At 36.5% G+C, this 19,601-nt stretch overlaps 1 protein-coding gene across 1 annotated transcript; it reads left to right on the forward strand.

Annotated features, from left to right (window-relative positions):
• The first annotated feature begins 887 nt into the window (after nt 1-887).
• ASIC5 (acid sensing ion channel subunit family member 5) lies at nt 888-17,639 on the forward strand. The gene is made up of 10 exons (XM_088164417.1): nt 888-921; nt 3,076-3,406; nt 5,312-5,543; nt 6,669-6,788; nt 7,707-7,856; nt 8,419-8,566; nt 10,095-10,151; nt 12,235-12,403; nt 16,052-16,143; nt 16,782-17,639. Exons 1-10 carry the CDS (start codon nt 888-890, stop codon nt 16,979-16,981), a joined length of 1,533 nt encoding a protein of 510 aa, XP_088020543.1. The 3' UTR covers nt 16,982-17,639.
• Nucleotides 17,640-19,601: the final 1,962 nt, after the last annotated feature.

Below are 19,601 nucleotides of genomic sequence, written 5' to 3' on the forward strand. Positions count from 1 at the left end.
GAGGCATGAAGAAGTCAAGTTGATATACCTGGTAACCCAAGAACTCTGAATGTGACCAACGGGATATTACTAACAGAGGAAAAGAAATTAACAGTTCATAAAGAGAATGTGAGGGGATTTTTTTCTTATTTTTTCCTAAAGCATTAATCAAGTACATCCCCAGTTTGAATCTTCTAGTATTTTTATTCACTTTTATTAGATGTTCTTTTCTTGAAATAAATTTCAAACAAGATAATTTTGCACATTTACAAAAAAGCAGTCTCTGTACTTTTGCATAAGACCTTGCTGGAATGATTGACTCTGCATGTATATTCATCCTTGCCTACAGGGTTAGTTCTTAGGAGTAACAGCTCATTTTTGCTGAAATGTCCACAGGAACATGAAATCTGTAGCTATTTATGAAGACAGCTAGTCAAAGTGTGGATGAACTGCGTCCTGTTCCTGGTAGGAGCCTAGTGAGAGACATTGCCCTCCAGACCAGGAAGAGGCTCCTTTTTTTACTTCACGAGAAGCTATTCAGTTCTGAGCAGCACAGTATTTTAGCAAAGATAATTGGTCTTTCTAAAACAAAAAGAAATATATGAAAGAAATTTGTAAGGTGATGCAATACACAAGTGCACTTGTACTACTATTAGCATAATGAGTAATTGAAATGTGTATAAATATGTACATTTGATCCTGTAATCAAAATTATCTTCTCCTTCACATTGTAGACTGTGTTAATAAAAGGCAAAACGTAGCAACCCCGGCAGGTAAATTACCCAATCCCATGTGTCGTTGAGAATCACCTCCCATTTAGTGTTCTATAAAAGCCATTACCTAGTAGTGATCACAGTGGTAAGGCAGCTTGTTATCCATCCCTTCCTTACTGAAATAAGCACGGCCTCATGGACCAGCTCGGGAGATTCATTGATGCCAAAGGTACGTGACTCAGTATATCAGAGTACTTTACCAAGAGCTTTGTTGTTTGTCATCTTGTCCAAAAGTAGCAATAATGTATCTTTTCAAGATACAATGATGAAGGGAGAGCTCAAAAAAGGTTGTAGAAAAAATTTGTAGGCTTACTTAAGAAATTAAAGTCTTTAGCTATTTGCCCTCTGTGTATTTAGAATAAAGCTAATACAGTTTTAACTAGGCAATTGTTAAATAGCATTTTCTAAAGAAATCTGGAAGTAGCGTAAGGATTCTTTAAGACACTCACAAAGTAGTGCTAATGAAATCAGCAGCATGCTATTATTAGATAATCCTACACATTAAAAGCAAAACTTTTAATGTTTTTCTCAGGTGAAACATCATTTCACTTAGTACTATTTACTGTACTAGCTATGTAGAAGAGCTGAAATATAGCTTAGTTTCATGTTTGCTTAGATTCAAAGTGGCACTTCTGCTGATTAAAGTAACTAGTGATTTTGATGGCACTGGACTTTAATGTAGAGACATGCTATCATTTTCGTACCTAGCACAGTGCATATAGAAGAAATAAACAAAGCACTATCGTTGGAGAAAAGGATTTGACTTGTCTATGATCTCTTGTTGGAGTCTACAGGCAGCAGGTGCAGACATGTTAGGAATGTACTTCTTCCTCTGCTCTTTTTCGGGGAAAGAACTCATCCCACTGGCCACATGCTAGTGAGAGAGAAGCCTACAGTAAAACCAGAAATCTTCTCCATTCCAGCATGATGTACAAAACCACACATGGCTGAACAGATTTGCAGTGGGCTCCAATAGTCACTAGAGCTAGGAGAGAAACTTTTGAAGAGTTTTGTAGCAGAAAACTGTCTGATGATAAAATGAGGTCATAGTAAATTATGTAATATTGATCAAAGTCCTTACACAGACTTTAAAATAAAAACATAAAGTAAATTCTTTCCCTTCAGAAACATTTTGAAATCCAGCACCAGCTGGGACTTCATTATCACAGTCCAGAGAATGTGGACCAAAGAAACGGGCCAGAGTACTGATGTGGTCATGATGTGGCTGCTGTGGCTCTGGCAGATGACTCTTACATCCATTTGTTCCTTTGCCCAACTGTAATAGCCTCGAGTAAGTCAGTTTTTAAAAGGCTATATTCTTTTCCTACCACACATGCAAACTATTAAGCCTACTTTTTGGTTAAAAACAGAAGGGAAGCATTTAATTGCTGTTAAACACTGATCTAAATAATAATAATACATTTTCAGATATTAATAACTGTGTCACAAATTTTCTTTGATTTTCTATTCTTATGGACTTAATGCCAAGAAAAAGTAGTGGATAGCAATCTATAAAAGAAGCACTTTACAAAAGAGTGATCCAGTTACGACAAGGTACAAAAAAGGTCTCATGAAGTTTACCTCATTTGGATATTTTGGGAGAGAAAATGATGTTTAAATCCATGTCCAAAAGATTATTCAGCATTAAGCATAAGAAAGTTAATGCAATTCCAGGTATTGATTACACTAATTATTGTTATAGCCCTTAAAATTAGATTTAAAAATTGTTTGTTTTGGTTTGGTTTATTTTAATATCAGTTTATAGAAAACGTGGCGCAAATGAAAACTAAACCCATCCCATTTCAAAGTTATGGAATCAGACAAGTATGAACCTAAGAAAATTTGATCAGATATTCTTTTGAACCTGCAACCTTCCGAGTCATATCCTGAAAATTTTAATAGTGGAAGAGTGAAATTCTATTTCATATCATTAATTTTTAACCTTATTTGTCAGAGCACGTGTGAAGGACCAGTCTTATTTTGGATTGTTACTCTAGAAATGAGATGTTTAACTTTTCACATAAGCTTACAGCAACCTATGACTTTAGACCCGGGACGTATGTCAAAATCCAATCTTTTCCCCAGGAGTGGAACTACTCTTAAATTAAAGTGCTTAAACATTTGAGGGCTTGAAATACTGCAAGATTTATTTTTTACTCAGGACTGCACTGAGCTCGTCTATTCGTACACAATTCTTCCATCCTCAGAAACAAGTTTATTACTTAGAGAATTTACAATTAAAGGGAAAATTTACATCTGCTGTTCATTATCAGAATTATGTGGATTCTTCATAAAGTAATGGTTAAATGCTAACTTTTAAAAGAATTTAACTTTGTTCCATGTTCAGGAATACTGGAAAAGATACGATTGTGTTTAATAAAGAAACTGCTGCCAGATTTGGAAGACAGAAGGAAGTACCATGAGGAGTTTGCCTCATCCACTTCATTTCACGGCGTCCATAACATTGTCCACACGCAGAGCAAGGCTCGCAAAGCGCTGTGGTTGCTGATAGTCACAGGCTGCCTTGCCATTGTTATTTGGCAAATCTGCAGTCGCTTCATCTACTACTTCAGCTGGCCAACTACAACTACAGTGGTGGTTCAGTATGTGGAAAACATCAAATTTCCCGCTGTGACATTTTGCAACTTGAACAGGTAAAAATTATGTTTGTTGTTTGCTCTAGAGAAACAACACATCTTTATCTGAAAGCAGTCAGGTTCCACAACTTGTTTGGCCAAATCACATAAACCAAGGAAAAGATGGCTATGAGGGGCATGTCTTCCACACCACCACATGGTACTTAAATGAAAATTAAAATAGAAGAATCAAGAAAAGGAGGTTGCTTTTATAATCTTCCCCTTCCTTCAGATTACATTATTTTTAAGTTTCAAAACAGAAGTTGGAACAGAAAAACTCCTCTGGTTGTAATGTTCTATGTATGAATCCTGTTTTTCAGTGTAACTAAGGGACAGCCATCAGCCACATTCAAGTTAAAAATAAAAGACAAGATTAGCAAATTATTTTAAGTAGAATTCTCATGCAAAGGTAAAAATCTTAGGTAAAACAGATACTCTCTTTTCAGAAGTGCTCAGCCTTTAGAACTTCAGCTGATGTCTGGGGTTTTTGCAGGAAGAAAGCATTTGGGTTGTTTGAAAATCATGTGTCTAAGCAACAGCTTTACTACAGATTTCTACATTTGAAGACAGTGGCCAACATTCAGTGTAGCCACTTCAAAAATAATTTAATAAAATTGTGGCCTGATTTGTAGAGCAAATACACAATTTAGGAAAAGTTTTAGAAACACTGAATATTTATCCACATTTTTCCCCTCAAAAAATAGTAATTTTTCTTGTTTTCTTACCTTTCGCTGGCAGAATCAGTCAGAAGTCCAAGTCCCAAAGTCATAGAGTCGTTCTGCCTCCCTATGCCACCTTACCCATTACCTGCATAAAGCTACTCTGGTTATACCACAAAACCTGCACTGCAGACAGAAGTAGTGGGCTGGGTGTTATAAACGTGCCTCGCTTCTTGTAACTAAAGCGGCAGCACATTGTAAGGAGTCAGCTACCGAGCACAGCATTTTTCCATCTAAATAACAGTTTGCTGCCATATCCATCTGCCAGTCATGCTGTGCTTATCTTCCCCTCCTGTTTTAATTAACTAGAGTTTTTTCATTAGCAGGGCAAAGAGACACAGCACTCCCTTTGTCTTTATTTCCTGACTCAAATTCTGTTGTGAAAAACTGTTCCTACAAATCTCCCTTAAACTGGGGCATTAAGATCTATAACACAAATATGTTACATTAATAAATTTTTAAAAATAAGATAAAATGTCAATTCTAAATGACATGGCATTATAGTTTCATTTGTGCTTATTCTCTCTTCAAACTTCTAACTTCTGTAAAGCCTTAATTTACTTCAATGAAGAACTTCAATGCTGTACATAAGGAAAGCACCACCAAGCTCATCATGTTTTTGAGACTTTTCAAGTGGATTCAAAGAGTAAAGACAACCTTTGATTTAAACCACCAGCTCATGGGAAGGTAGACTGTCTCTACACTGGGGTGTACTACCTTAGTAAAGCAGGTACATGAGACTATTGCAGATGTGCTTAGAATTCTCTTTTCCAAATTAAGGAAGACGGTTTTGTTTGAAAGGGGCAGCTCCTCAGCTAGTTTCCCACATGTAAACGCAATTGTTCAGCTTGACATTGGTTCTACAAATCTGGTTGTTGGCTTATGTGGTCAATCTGTTCAGGGGATCTGGTTTTTAATATTTAATAAACAACCACCCACAACAGAAATGTTTGTTTTATGACTGACCAGAATATCTAAGGGAAGGGGTCTATTTTCTACTTCCAGATATGGAAGATACATTCCTAGAGATAGAGACTATATCATTTATTAATGTTCTAGAGATCAAACTGCAACCTGGTGGGCAAGAATCACTTATAGTTTGTGAGCACACAGCAAATTGTGTCACAGTTTTGCCAACAACAACCTTGAGAGCAGTCCTATAACTACAGAATCCCAAGCAGTTCTTTCTCCTTCTCACTGGCAGGTTTCAAGCTCATGCAGTGAGCAACCTGAAAGTAATTTTTTTACTTTGGAACATTGTATCTTCAATTCTCCAAAAATTTGCTATGGAAGATAAATATTCCCAGGAGTTAAATGATTTCCTTCTTGGGAACCAGAACTTCAGCATCAAAGACTTTACAAGGAAAAATGGGTTTTATCTGAACAGCAGCACATTGCTAGAATGTGATTTTTTTGGAAAGCCATGTTACCCACAGGTAAATATGTTTATTTTATTAAAACAGTAGCATGGAGAGGAAGGGGATATGTTCTTATACTCTATTTAAGACACCTAGCTTTGCCAGATGCTCCCCTATGTTCCTTTATAGTCAGACAATGGAGAACAAAAGTCCTACTCTAAATTACCCCGAGGGTCTCAATTCTCCCACTGACTATAGAGGCAGCCTGCTCTGAGCTGTAAGATGGGATTTCAGTTTAAATTGCTCTGTGCCTAATGCCACTTCTGCACAGACAGCAGCTTTTGAAAGCTGTCATACCTCCAGGCTGTATCTAACAACCTTTTCCATCAGTGGCCTATAATGAGAGACAGTTTGAATGAAGTTTTTTGCATGATGTGGTTCTATAGTTTTGTTCTTGAGGTCAAGAATATAAACAGCCAGGGTAACTATATGCAGAGTTCACAGGAATTTTAAGTATTGAAATTAAAATAGCCCGTCTTTGGGAATTTGGGACAACAGCCAAAAAATATGATCATCCCATTTTTATGACTATTCATCGGTAAATGAATTCCCAACTTAAACTTAAAATGTGAATGAAGAAGTCAGGTCTATATCCTTTCAGTTTAATCTAACCTTTAGATATGCTGTAGTTTCTAAAATTAGGCATTAGAGATGTCTCTTAACTGGAAGACACTAGTACTAAGAACTAAAACAATGAGATGCAGTCACATGAAATTACAAGGTGGTTTTGGGAAAAAAATGCAAGTATTGTACTTTCATATGTAACATGACATTTAGTTTTGAAACTAAGTCTTCACTAAGCAGCTAATGGAAAAATTAAAAAGTTATTTTTGAATAAATAATTTCTATATAATGTTACAGGTATAGAAATAACACAGGACCTTATAAAATTATTCTGAGCAGTTCATAAGTACTAAAAAACAATGTGAAATTTCTCCTTTAAACTTCATTTACTATAGAAAGGGCTGAAATACTTTTGAACATTTCATCAATACCACTTTTCTGAAGGCAGTATTGAGCACTTTGGAGGAAAAAAATAGAACAAAGTAACCCAACACGTCCCTCTCTTGCATTGTAATTAACTAAGGAAACTGCAAGTGTTCTTTCTTTCATTTTACTCTTCCCTATTTTCCTTTATTGAAGGATTTTGAACAGGTTTTCACTGAATATGGAAACTGCTTTACTTTTAATCACAATGATCTTTCAGCAAGAAGAGTGAGTTTGTCTGGAAGAGGCTTACATTTGCTTTTTGATGTCCAGCAGGTACAGCTATCCTAAGGATTATAAGCAATGAATCATGTACTAACTTATAAATCAGTGGGCGGGTTTTTTCGTTTGGTTTGGGACTTTTGTTTGATTTGGTTTACAAAGACCTCCAGAATTTCATGCACAAAGTTCAAAATCAAAATTATTTCCAAGTACAGGGAAAGGAAAGACCCTAATAGAGATTTAAAAAGACAGAGTTATTATTGACTTTGTCCCCAGCTAAGGGGGAGAAGGTTGTGAGTGAGCATTTACACACACTCTTCACCCACAACTGAAATACGTCATCAGAAGAGCAATTTAATTTTATACAAGCAGTTCATTTTAATAAAAGGCCCAGTAGGGAAGGTCGCCTGGTACCAGTTTCTAAGTAGCATCAAATTTTAGTTAGAGCAGCTGCAGCAGCTCAATGCCAGCCAAGACCTGGCCTTTGCACTATAAATTATTTCTTACATTAAACTGACCAACAAAAAGCAGAAAACAGGGAATATCACCTTGTGAGAACAGGGAAGAAAACTAACAGACTGATAAATGACTTAAACATCGGCTTTTGTTCTTTAGGAATTATGAGTCAGGAGTGAAAGGTTCTGAAGAGAATAATGGAAAGTTTGCTGAAATGTGATGGGTAGTTGCAAGTAAAAGGAATAAATCTCCAAGTTATGAGTAAATGCTCATCCATGACTTCTTGTATTTAAAACTGGGGGATGCCGAAAGGAATAAAAAGATTAAAAGTTTACAGCAACTGGAAGGAAACCCTCAGAGGTAACGAACAAAGGAAATTCAAGTCAGTTTACTTCTATACTTTCCTGTAAATTGCCAAAAATGTTACTAAATAGCATAGTAACACAATAAATATAGCTTAAGGTTCAGATGGCAAGCAAATCCAAAACTACTTTAAACAATTCTTTTTTGTATCAGGACAAATTCACTGATGAACCTACTCTTGGTTTTACTGATGCTGGAATAACTTTTGTTATCCATTCACCCCAAGAGCTTCCACGTTTTGATGGTTTAGGTTTACTGACACCAGTGGGGATGCACGCACAGGTCGCAATCCGCCAGCTGAAGGTAAGGACTTTGCCATGAACTGGAAGTAGTGTTTTTTACTGTCTCTAATTCTCTTCTGAAGCACTGACAATGAATTAGACATTTTTGGAATGCAAAATATTTACTATGCTTTAGTGACTCCAAAAAATAACATTTCCTCCAGACACAAATGAAAGTACTGTTGTTTGGGGGGAGGTTATCACTGGTTTTCCTAATTTGTCTCTATCTAAGTCAGCCTTTCTTTCCTGTAACTTTACAGCCTCATTGACAGATAATGATAAAAGACCACAGAATTTTGCTATCAGCACATTCTGCTACCAATAAGGGGGAGTCTCACATTTCTAGCAGAATCTAAGCTGCGCAGAGTACTATTTTGCACTAAGTTGTCTGATCTGGCCCTACTTTTGCTGTGAGAGGGGGAGACGAATTTTTAATCCCAAGAGCATTAACTGTAATTGCCTCCAATTAAATGACAATGCTACAGTTTATGTCTTCAACAGGCTTCCTGCAGCACTTTAAGATGAAAGAAAGATGTTTAAATCAGACCCAGAAAATTGTATCTTTTGTTATTATTACCCTACAGTCAATTATCCAAGAATACCCATGGGGAGAGTGCAAGCCTGATATAAAGCTTCAGTACCACAAGATTTATAGTACTAATGGATGTTTGCTGGAATGCAAAGCCCGGTACATACAGGACTGGTGTGGCTGTTTACCATTCATTCTTCCAGGTATTTCTTGAGAGTATCATCATACCACACACTGATCATTTTCCTGGAAGACGTCACATGTTATTGAATAGCCAAGGAGATACAGCACATATTTGAGGGAAATCTCCAGCTGAGATTAATTAAAATTCCAAGGAAGCAAGCATGATATTTGGTCAAGCCTAGACCTAGCATCTGAGTCATTGTCTATCCTTAGGATACAGTCCAAAAAATAGAAAGAAACAATTATGCCTCAGGAGTGTGAGACAGGTCTGTACTCTTCGACCTGACTTCCTAAGGACCTGGAACTAAATTCATAACAAGGCATATATTTTCACACATAATCCAGGCAATTTACTTTGCAGGCAGGCATTCAGCAAGCACAGCAGAAGAGCTTGCTTGAAGACAATCTGAGGACCCCTACATGAGCCACAGAAAGAGCCTGGCAGCAGCAAAGGCTCTACAAAAGCCAAAAAGCTGCATGGAGCCTTCTAATCAGCCTCAAATGTGAAGTAACAGGTGCATGCTGTAATACTCCCCTAAAGTATCCAGGCTTTTTATTCACTCTAGAAAAAGCAGTAACACTGAGCTCTCACACCTTTTCAGCGTTAAATGTAAGGACAATACTATCACCTAAAGCAAGAGCTGGAACACAAATCTCTGCTCTTGCACCTCTTTTTTTCACAACTGGATGGCAAGAAAGCCACTAGATCACAAGAAAAACCACAAGAAAGCCTGCACTTTCTGACTCATATTTTTTAAATATGTTCAAGGCAGAATGCTCTTACTAAAGTAGACCCATTAATGTGTAATCTCTAGCCTGTTTGAGATACAGGAAAAGGAGGCTGGCAGTCTTCTGCAAACTATCATGGAAAGGGGGTTGCCAAGGCAATTAAGTCTGGATCTCCTATACCTGGGGTAACAGTTTTATACAACTTTATACTGCCTTTATACAAAGACAGCTACATAAAGGGAAGCAATGCCTTCTGGAACTTCTGTGTGATAAACTGCTACACAACATTTTCATGTGAACAAAAAAAACTTTTAAAATGGGGTGAAACTGAGGCCATCTGAAATCTGAAAATTTTGCTCTAGATCAGCATATTATCTTACCCCTTAGGTGTCAAAAAAACTCCTGCATGCAGTTCAAAATTTCTGCAGAAACATATGGGATGACATATCAAATCTACCTTACTTTGGGTTTTTCTGGTTTTTGTTTTCATTTCCACTAGGAAAAGCAGAAATTCCTGTTTTTAGCAAGCTACCACAAAGAGTGAACCACAAGCTTAAAGGCAGTTCAGGCTGGTACACATAATGAAGGTGTTTGCTCCAACAGCAGCCTCTGGGCTTGGTCTGTTGTGTCTCTTCACTCTGTACCACCCTCCTGGTGTTGGCGATTGCACTGTGCCCAACTGAATTGATTTCTCAGTTGTGTAATCATTAACAGGAAGTGGTGAGCAAGCTTTGATGACATTACATTTCAGTTTAGTACAAATAGAGCTAAGGGTTAGATGGTTAATTGAAGCTCCTAAATATTTTTATTTCTTTTTAGGAAATGGAACAGAATGTGACTTGCTGAAATTTTACAAATGTGTTTATCCAGCAGTCTGTAAGTAATAACTTCATATTCATGTTTTCTAAGCCAATTCCAAATAGTAGACAATATCTATCAATTAAATCAAAATACTGAAAGTAATCTGAAATTGAGTACATCCCAGTTCATTTGATATTCTGAAAACAGAGAATAGACAGAGCATGCTATATATATCTATATATATATGTATACACACATATAAACTAATAGAAGAATTAATTTTAGTAACCAGAAATGGTTTCAAATGGAAGAACATCCAACTAATGTATTTTCAATTACCAAGTTTCTGGCTAGCATTTTCACATCTTCACATCTTAATGGTATCCTTCTAGATCCAATGTTGTATTCTTTGTGCAAGAAGAGTGAACAGCACAGTAATAACAGGTTTGTTAACTGGTAAAAACATAAATCACTGGACTTCAAGGTTTTATCTTTTTTTAAAGTAAATTATAAATTTTGAAAGCACTCCAAATGCATAAACTCTTCCATAAACAAATAAGCTGCACGCAGTGGATATGAAATTTGTAAGTCACTACAACAGACTGGAAAATACTTACACTGGTAACCTGAGAAGTAACTTTCCATTAACTTCAGAAAGCTTTCTTTTTAAATTGCTTTGGTCTCTATTGTGTAATGTGACTCTCTGTGAGTGATTAGTAGACTCAGAAGTTGATGGGGAGACTGTTTTGATAAAGGTGTGTGCAACATTCAGGCCAGATCTACTACTGTGAATAATTACTTTTTTTTTCCCAGTAGCTATTTTGAAATGGATTCCACTAAGTTCACATTCTTATATAACCATGATCTTTAAAAATCTGTCATGAGGGAAGATGTATATTATTTTATTTAATAGATTTCCAGTGACTGAATTTCAAAGAAACCACAGAGCAATAAGCAAAAATGACCCCAAATTCCTCTGAAGGATGAACAGAATTCAGAGCTGGATCCCAGAAGGTTTGTAGATATATGGTCTCCAGCATCTCATTTTAGGGGCTGACTCTCTTTTGACAGTGTAGGAGAGGTAAGACATCTGATAACAAAAACTCAAGTAACAGCACACTTATCCAGTATCTGAGGGACCCTCTAAGAGCATTATTTTAGGAGCTCTAAAGGCTGCCTCTCCAGAATAAAATCCACAACCCCAGCAATCCCTAGAGAGTATTTCAAATCATCAGCTAACAGGCTGAGATATCTCCTCCTCTGTGCTTTGCAAAAGTGAGAAGTCCACAAGCAGAGCGAACAGACACAACCTCTGCCACCCAACAAACAGGAAAAATAGAGCATCACAAGCAGGAGATTACAGTAGTCATCTCACAGTTACGGCTTATGATTTAGAAAACATTCATGCCTTGCAATTTTTCATCCACATTGTTTTCCTCTAGCTTTCCCAGATTTCTGTAATAATTATTTTCTGTAATTTTTTCTGTAATTCCTTGTTAGACGAATGGCTCCCCACTTACATGAGCAGCCAGACCTGCAGAATTTTATGATTTCTCTTTGGTATTTGAAGAAATAAAGCTTTCCCTAAGCCTTCTTAGCTGTCTTGAGCCCAATAATCGAATGGCAGGGAGGGGTTAAGGTAAAGTGAACTTAACTTGCCAAGATTTTTAGAGTTATCAGATGGTAGCAAACTATAACTGGAATTGCTCTGGAAGCTGGTTCTGTGCACTGAAATGAGCAGGGCAGGCACTAAGACATCAAGACCAAGGATATATACCTAAGTATTTAATTAGAAATCTACAAAAAACATATGAAGTCTTTTAGTCTTTTGTTGTCTTTTTGTTTAACTGTGGGTTAAAAATAATAACCACATAAAGCACCAGTGAAGGCAGAAACATTCTTAGAGGTGCTGTATTTCTTTGGAAAAAATGAGAAAAGTATCTCAACCTTTCTTTTTGTGCACCAGTTTCCCAAATGACAGTTGCAAATACTTATTTGATCCTTCAAAACTAGTAAGTATCTACTTTTCTTGGGATAATTAATCCACGCATTTATCAAAGACAATTAATAGTAATTTAGTAAGTATTTTTTTTTTAAGTTTTTAAACTGTGTGGTTTTTTTAGAAATATTATATAAATTATTTCTTCTGAAATTTCAGACGATATAGAGATAAAAGGATTATGTACAGTAGGAACACACAATTCCACTTGCCCTGCCCCATGTGAAGAAACAGATTATCCTACTACTGTCACCTATTCAAACTTTGGAGGAGAAAAAGCCCTAAAATATTTTTCTACAAAACTGAAGAAAAGCCCAGAATATATCAGGTAATCTTGCTTAAACCCTTGTCTAACAAAGAAATTATCAATTCCTTTAAACCATGCTAGAAGAGCATATGATGAGAATATGACCTTAAAAAGATATTTTATGTGTGTATTATTATCATTGTCTGTGAGATAACATAATCTCCTGGACAACACTGATTAAGATTTATACAAATTCATATCTATATTGTTGTATATATGTATTATACACATAGATACCTATATATATGTATATAATATGCACCTAAGACTGGGTAACAAAGAATAGATAATGCAATTACAACTTAATATTCTCTATTACATTCTCTGTCACTTAATGTCTTATAATGAAGCTTTTGATCACTGTTTCAATTAGGGAAAAAAAAAGCAGGGTTAGGAAACCTATACACAATCGATTCAGCGGAGAAGACAAATCACACTTCCACAAATTAAGGCAATGAAAAAACACAAATTGAAGCTGTATAAAGGTTTTCGCCTTTCAGCCTATTCCCAAAGGAAGCTTTGTAAGTATTGAAGACCTGGGTTTTATTGTAGTAGCAATGCCACAGATTTAATAATATTTTCTATTGTTAGTAGAATTCCCTAACACCACTTATATAATAAAAATTATTTAGAAAATCTTTGGTACCACATTAATTCTCACGAGATAGCAGAAGAGTGAAAAAAGATGGTAGTGTGTGATTGAAAGCACTACACAGAAAAAGGAGGTAGTTCTCCACCCAACAGAAGAAAATAAACACAGAACAGAAGGTAACAAACACAACCTTCTAGTGTAGTAGTAGTGAACACTACTGACTACATCTTTCATGCATGAAAATGTGATAGGGCTTATGCTGTGCATAGAGCTGTGTTGCTCAGTATGCAGACTGCACTGACCTAATCTGCATGCTTTTAAATTCAGAGATGCCTTGTGTCCTTATGTTTTAATAGACCATACGTGCCTTACTGTTATGATATAAACAAATGGTACCAGACTTCCTTGCAAACACAAGATTCTATATAAAAAAATTTTAATTATTTCCAGATTTTTTTTTTGCTAGAAAGATATGATCTAGTAGTCAAAGAAAATTTAATACATTTCCACACACTGAATTGCCTCTTTCTCATAGCCAGAGATATCAGCAATACAAATAAGTATTAAAGCAAGTGCTACATGAACTCATAGTATATACAACATCAAAACATGTTTATAAACAGCTCAAGAAAATTTGATTCATTAAATATCTGTGAATTTCACTGTCTCAGTGACTATAGTTTTCTCACTTTCGAAGCCATCAGTCTGCAAATGCTTGCATATATTTATACATGCACAGGAACTATACAAATCATAAAATGGTTGGGTTGGGTGGGACCTTTAATGGTCAACTAGTTTAACTCCTCTGCAATGAGCAGGGACATCTTCATCTACATCAAGTTGCTCAGAGCCCAGTCCAACCTGACCTTGAATGTTTCTAGGCACAGGTCATTCACCATCTCTCGGGGCAACCTGTTCCTGTGTTCCACCACCCTTGTAAAAAATGCCTTCCTTATACCTACTCTCTTTCAGTTTACAACCATTACCTCTTGTCCTTTATCTACAGGCGCTATTAAAAAGTCTGTTCCCAATAAACATTATGAAAATTCAACCTGTTGTTATATGCAAACGATATTAATCCCTTGAAGACATTTTATCTTTGTTGATTATTTTATTGTCTGTAAACATTATGTGCAACTCTGTAATGATTCAATTAAGGAAGGGAACATACAGGAAATTCCCCTGTTACCAGGCCTTAACCAACAGGTATCCTGCCAACACATTAATAAGTACATATTTCAAACTACAAAGCATAGAGATGTAATTATTTCTGAAGCTGTAAGGAGAAAAAAGTTAAATATTTATTGGATAGTTCTGCTAGCAAATTCATTACAAGGGCAGGAGCCTTTCTAACAGAATCTAGGAGAATACGATTATTTTTATACATTAGTGCTACTGGAGTTTTAGAATTATCACCCAAAGAGATTGAAGTGATGATTTTGTATAGAAAATAATTAATTTTCATGAATATTGAATATTGTTAATGAGCTTATTGTCACTGTCAAACCAAAAACCTGTAGCTGTTAACACTTCCGAACAATTACAAAAGGTTTTGGCTTGGAAGGAACCTTCATGATCATCAGGTTCCAACCCCTGTGGCAGGGATACCACCGTCTACATCACGTTGCTCAAAACCCCATCCAACCTGGCCTTGAACACCACCAGGGATGGGGCATCCACAGCTTCTCTGGGCAACCTGTTCCAGTGCTCACCACCCTCACAGTGAAGACTTTCTTCCCAATATCTAATCTAAACCTTCTATGTTTCAGTTTAAAGCTATTCCTCCTTGTCCTATCGCCACATATCCTTGTAAAAAGTCCCTGTGCTTTTTGTAAGCCCCCTTTAGGTACTGGAAGGCTGCTATAATTTCTCTCCAGAGGCTTCTCTTCTCCAGGCTGAAAAGCCACAAGTCTCTCAGCCAGTCTTAATAGCTGAGGTGCTCCAGCCCTCTGATCATCTTCATGGCCCCCTCTGGACTCTCTACATCCTTTTCATGATGGGAGCCCCAGAGCTGGAAAAAGCACCCCACTCTTTTGGCCCTTCCCTCGACCTTCTGGTCACTCTTCCTTCAGTGTTGTCTGGGCTGACTTTGTGGACTGCAAGTGCACATTCTGGTACGTGTTGAGCTTCTCCTCAGTGAACACCTTCCACTTAGGGCTCCTCTCATTCTATTTTCTGTTCAACCTGTACTGATACTTGTGCTTCCCCTGACCCAGGTTCAGTACTTAGCACCTGGCTTTGTTGAACTATGTGAGGTTCACACAGGCTCACCTCTCAAGCTTGTCCAGGTCCCTCTGGATGGCATCCCTTCTCTCCAGCATGTCAGTCATACCACAAAGCCTGGTGTCATCGACAAACTTGCTGAAGGAGCCCTCAGTGCCACTGTCCATGTCACTAAAAAAGATGTCAAAGTGTGCTGGTTCAAGTACTCTACTTGGACATTGAGCTATTGACACTATGTGTGCAATCAGTTTTTGTGTCTGTTTTCTTCTAAACCCATTTTTTAAATATTCAGTTTAGGATATAGGCAGAGCCTTTCTGTAGACAAGGTATCATAAAGAGGAACTCTTTATTCAATCACTACACGGGTCTTGCTCCATCTGAGAGCAACTCCTCCAATTTTGCAGCAGGCAAAAATATAATTAGGTAAGTGAGGCTACTAGCAGAGGATAGAACTGAACATCCAAGTTTAGGACCAGCAGTGCTCTCCACAAACATGCCAATTGAAATAAGTGCAATTAAATATGCAGTTGCACATAATCAAGAGTGTTAGACAACACTGTGCTTGACATTTCCACTCAAGTTTCTCTCAGTGACCCTTAAAAAGTTTGACTCTGTCCCACAGTAAGGGATCTAGAGCTATTTTTTCAACATAGAATGAAGATCTATTCCTGCTAAACTGCTGTTGTTATTAGGGTTTTATCCTTCTCTAATGTAACTGATTTTGATAACATTCATCTAATATTTCATTAAAGGACATCATCCCTCTCCCTGAACTCAGACCATGCTGACAGATGTTGGTAAAAATGAATAGCACTCCTGATTGTCTCAAGTAAACTTTATGTATTTGTCATTAGGCAAAACCTTGTGCGCATTGAGATTAAATATCATGATCTGAGCTACAAAATAACACAGCAGCAGAAGGCCTTGTCTATCTCTGAGTTACTTGGTAGGTAAATGTTTAATATTTATTTATTTTTGATTAATAATTAAACTAAAAATAATAATTTTAAAAACACCAGACAAAAAAGCCCACCCTGTTTCTTTAATTCTCTCTCCTCCTAAATAAAAAGCTATATGGCCTTCTGAACAAGTAGCCATAATTTTTATATTATAATAGTAATAGTCCTGTCTGTCTCACATTCATTTTTGATACTGTCTCCTCTCATTCTATTAAAGAAGCTGTTATATGGTCAGCAGCTGAGAGCAAGAATTAAGTTTGGCACTAGTTTATTGCTCTATCACAAACAAGACTGTAAGAATAATGATGTTTTGGGGATTTGGAGAGGAGAGGAAAAACATGGAGGTGAGAAGCAAAGGAACAGCTAAACGGGCATAGAAGTAGTAAATATTTTAAGTATCTCTTTCACAGTAGGATGTCTTGTGTTGTACTTGCTTTATTTAGAATTTTCAAAAACACATTAGTCTTCTTCAGTAAACTTTCTTAAGAATGTTAATTCTGTTTTCTTAAAGTGATGGATTATGTATATTGAATTTATTTAACACTTGAGCCTAGCAGGGTTTTGTTTGCTTGCTAGACTAAACCAAATGCTTTGGATGACATATGTTTATTTCCTTCTATTGTAGCTGATGTAGGTGGCCAGCTTGGATTGTTTTGTGGTGCCAGTATGATTACAATCATAGAACTGCTAGAGTATATTTTTACCAACTTCTGTTGGATGTGCATCTTTCTTCTTTTGAAAGCTCCTGATATGCCTCAATGGAACAATCCATCCCAGAACCAACCAACACATATGGAAAAAAAGAGGCGAATACAAGAATGTTAGTGGCTTGTAGAAGTCCAGAACTAACTGGTTTTGCAAATTCCCTTTCTTTTTAAGATACAAAGGAGACAGTAATATTTTACACTGCTCCCTTCTCTTCTCTTCTTCTTCTTCTCCCTTTTATTCCCTAAATCTATCTAACTGTGCTAAATAACTTTGAAGAGTGTATTTCACAAAGTCTTGCTTCTCATATAAAAAAAAGTGCAACATTTAACTTTTCTTTAATAAATTAATTTTTAATAACATAGCAACTGATACTGACATAGGATACAATTTAGCATTCATGACCTAGTTTTTATCTTCTGTGTTTTGAGTGATGAGAAATAATACACATGCCAAATTATCTCATAGAAATTTCTTGACCACCATAAATATATAGCATTGCTATTCTTAAAATGCAGGTTCCTTATTAACAACTCTTCTAGTAGGTATAATTGTAACATTGTCCAGTGAAGAATATAGTTGCTTCAACTAGAACAATTAGGAATATGGTTAATAGCAATAAAATTTACAGTACTGTCTGTCTAAAACATCCAAAAAATCTCATCAGTCTGCCAGCTACTATAAAGAACCACATCCTAGTGGGACGGCAAGTGGGCAAACATGGGTCAAGTTCAGTGTTTAATGTCATGAAAGATGAAAATAAAGGCTAAAAGCTTCATCTTAGTCTTATTCAAAATGAGTCAGTGGAAGAATTTTGTGGTTTTGGTGCTGATTCAGGCTTCCTGAACATTAATTTATTTAAAAGTGCTCAGAAAAGCTTCTGTGATTTCTTGCATCTGTTTGGGCCTATAGAGCAGTTTTTTTAAGAAGATTGCAATGATTAAATAAAGTAATAAGTGTATTTACTAAAGAGCCGAGTCCTTAAGGTCAGACATAAAGTAATGAAAATACTACCATTTGGCCATCATTGGCAACAGCTTTCCTTCCACATAAGCCCTAGGATATGCAATTCAGGAAACACAGGAAATGGTTTTGCTTCCTAGACAGAGATGCCTTGATTTTGTCCTCTAACCTTAAGCATAACTCAATTTTTTTTCTCAATTATTTTTCACTGGTCACTCTGATTCTGCTGGGACTTTTCCCCCTCACTATTACCAAACACATTTGGCTTAGCAGCCCTACAAAAAGGTCGTTCTCACCCCACTGTCCAAGGTATGCATTAGCCAACACAGAGGAAGAATGGAAAGAACAGAGCAAACATACTGCAATATTTCTCCAAAGACTTCTCCCAGCCTCAAACAGTTTCTAACTGTGGAATTTTTAAGCCAAAAGAAATTATAGGTTTGGAAGTAGGAACCAGGTATTATCTGAGTTCTGGATAAAAAGAAAAGCCGGGTAAAGTTTAAACATAGTAATATAGCACACTTTATATTTCAGAGATCAAAGTGTTTGTTAGCTGTCAATCACAATGATTTGATTTGTTTGCTTCTACTAATAAGGGCTAAATAAAAGAACGTTAGTATTGTAAGGACTAAACAAAACAAAACTAGTATTGTTTCTGCCCAAAGTGAAATGAAGAACAGAACATGCTAAAAAAATCAGCCAAAAAAAGCACCAGTCTCCAGAAAGGTAAGGTACTGAAATCTTTGTTTAACAAGACTAAAATAACTTTTGCTTACTACACTGACTTTGGACAAGGACAGCTGAAATCACGGCTTGGTTACAGATTCTTTTAACATATGTGGCAGAAGGAGCTCTGAAGAAAGCACAAAGCCTTGTTTTGCCCAAGGTCAAGTGACAGACTCGGATGTTTTTTTCTCAGCAATGGCTCGTGATAAGATTATATAAAGCAATTGATTCCCCAGCACAGCTAAATTTAGCAAATATGCTGTGCAGCAGAGCAGAAGTAACGGTGCTTTTGTACTTTGATGTATGACTACTCCTCTATTATGGCAATAGAATTTTAAAACTGTTAAGGAAATGTCTGGCTTTACTGGATGGGTGACAATGTCATATCTATAAGGACAGAAAGAGCAAGGTATTTTAACAGGTTGAACAGATCTCCTCCTAGTTTAGCATTACTTTGCTGCTTATTTATTCTGTTCACCTTTTCACAAGTGCGCATCCATGCTCCAAGTAAATATAATGGCAAGTTTTTCCCATAGCAATTGATTCTAAAATGGTAGTCCTAAAAATGAAATTAGTTTACATGATTGGGAAAGCCCCCTTGGGCTCCTCCCAAGTCCTTGTCTAATGTGCAAAGAGAGATGCAACATAGAATTTTGTAAAAAAAACACTTAAAAATACATTTTTAAATGCATTGTGCAGAAGTCATTAAACTTTATTTAATGGTGTAGAGAATCTCACACTGTTGCATACATTTTCTGAAGAACAGAGGAAGGCAGTTTAGTTATGTGGATATTGACCTGTGTTTGGGAGCTCTGGATTTTATAGAGTATTGTTGCATTCCCTTATGAATTTTATAAGTATTTTTCATAGACAATTGTTTCATTGCCTTATACATAGTATTCATTTTCAACCTCTGGACAGCTGGTCAGAATGTCAGAGCCCCTAGCGCAAGGAAGACGGACTTTATAATAAATTATTAGAGAACTTGCCATGAGAGACTGGGGGAACGTTGGAGATAGCTAAAGACACAAATCACACCTTTTGACAAGTT

Source organism: Sturnus vulgaris, chromosome 4, assembly GCF_052056855.1.
Source record: "Sturnus vulgaris isolate bStuVul1 chromosome 4, bStuVul1.hap1, whole genome shotgun sequence".
NCBI lineage: Eukaryota > Metazoa > Chordata > Aves > Passeriformes > Sturnidae > Sturnus > Sturnus vulgaris.

Bases quoted from the DNA above. Each gene is read 5' to 3' on its own strand.
- ASIC5 (XM_088164417.1), top strand. From the start codon at position 888: ATGGACCAGCTCGGGAGATTCATTGATGCCAAAG. The intron at 5,544-6,668 runs GTAAATATGTTT...CCTTTATTGAAG, and splicing joins GAAAGCCATGTTACCCACAG to GATTTTGAACAGGTTTTCAC. The intron at 6,789-7,706 runs GTACAGCTATCC...TTTTTGTATCAG, and splicing joins TGCTTTTTGATGTCCAGCAG to GACAAATTCACTGATGAACC.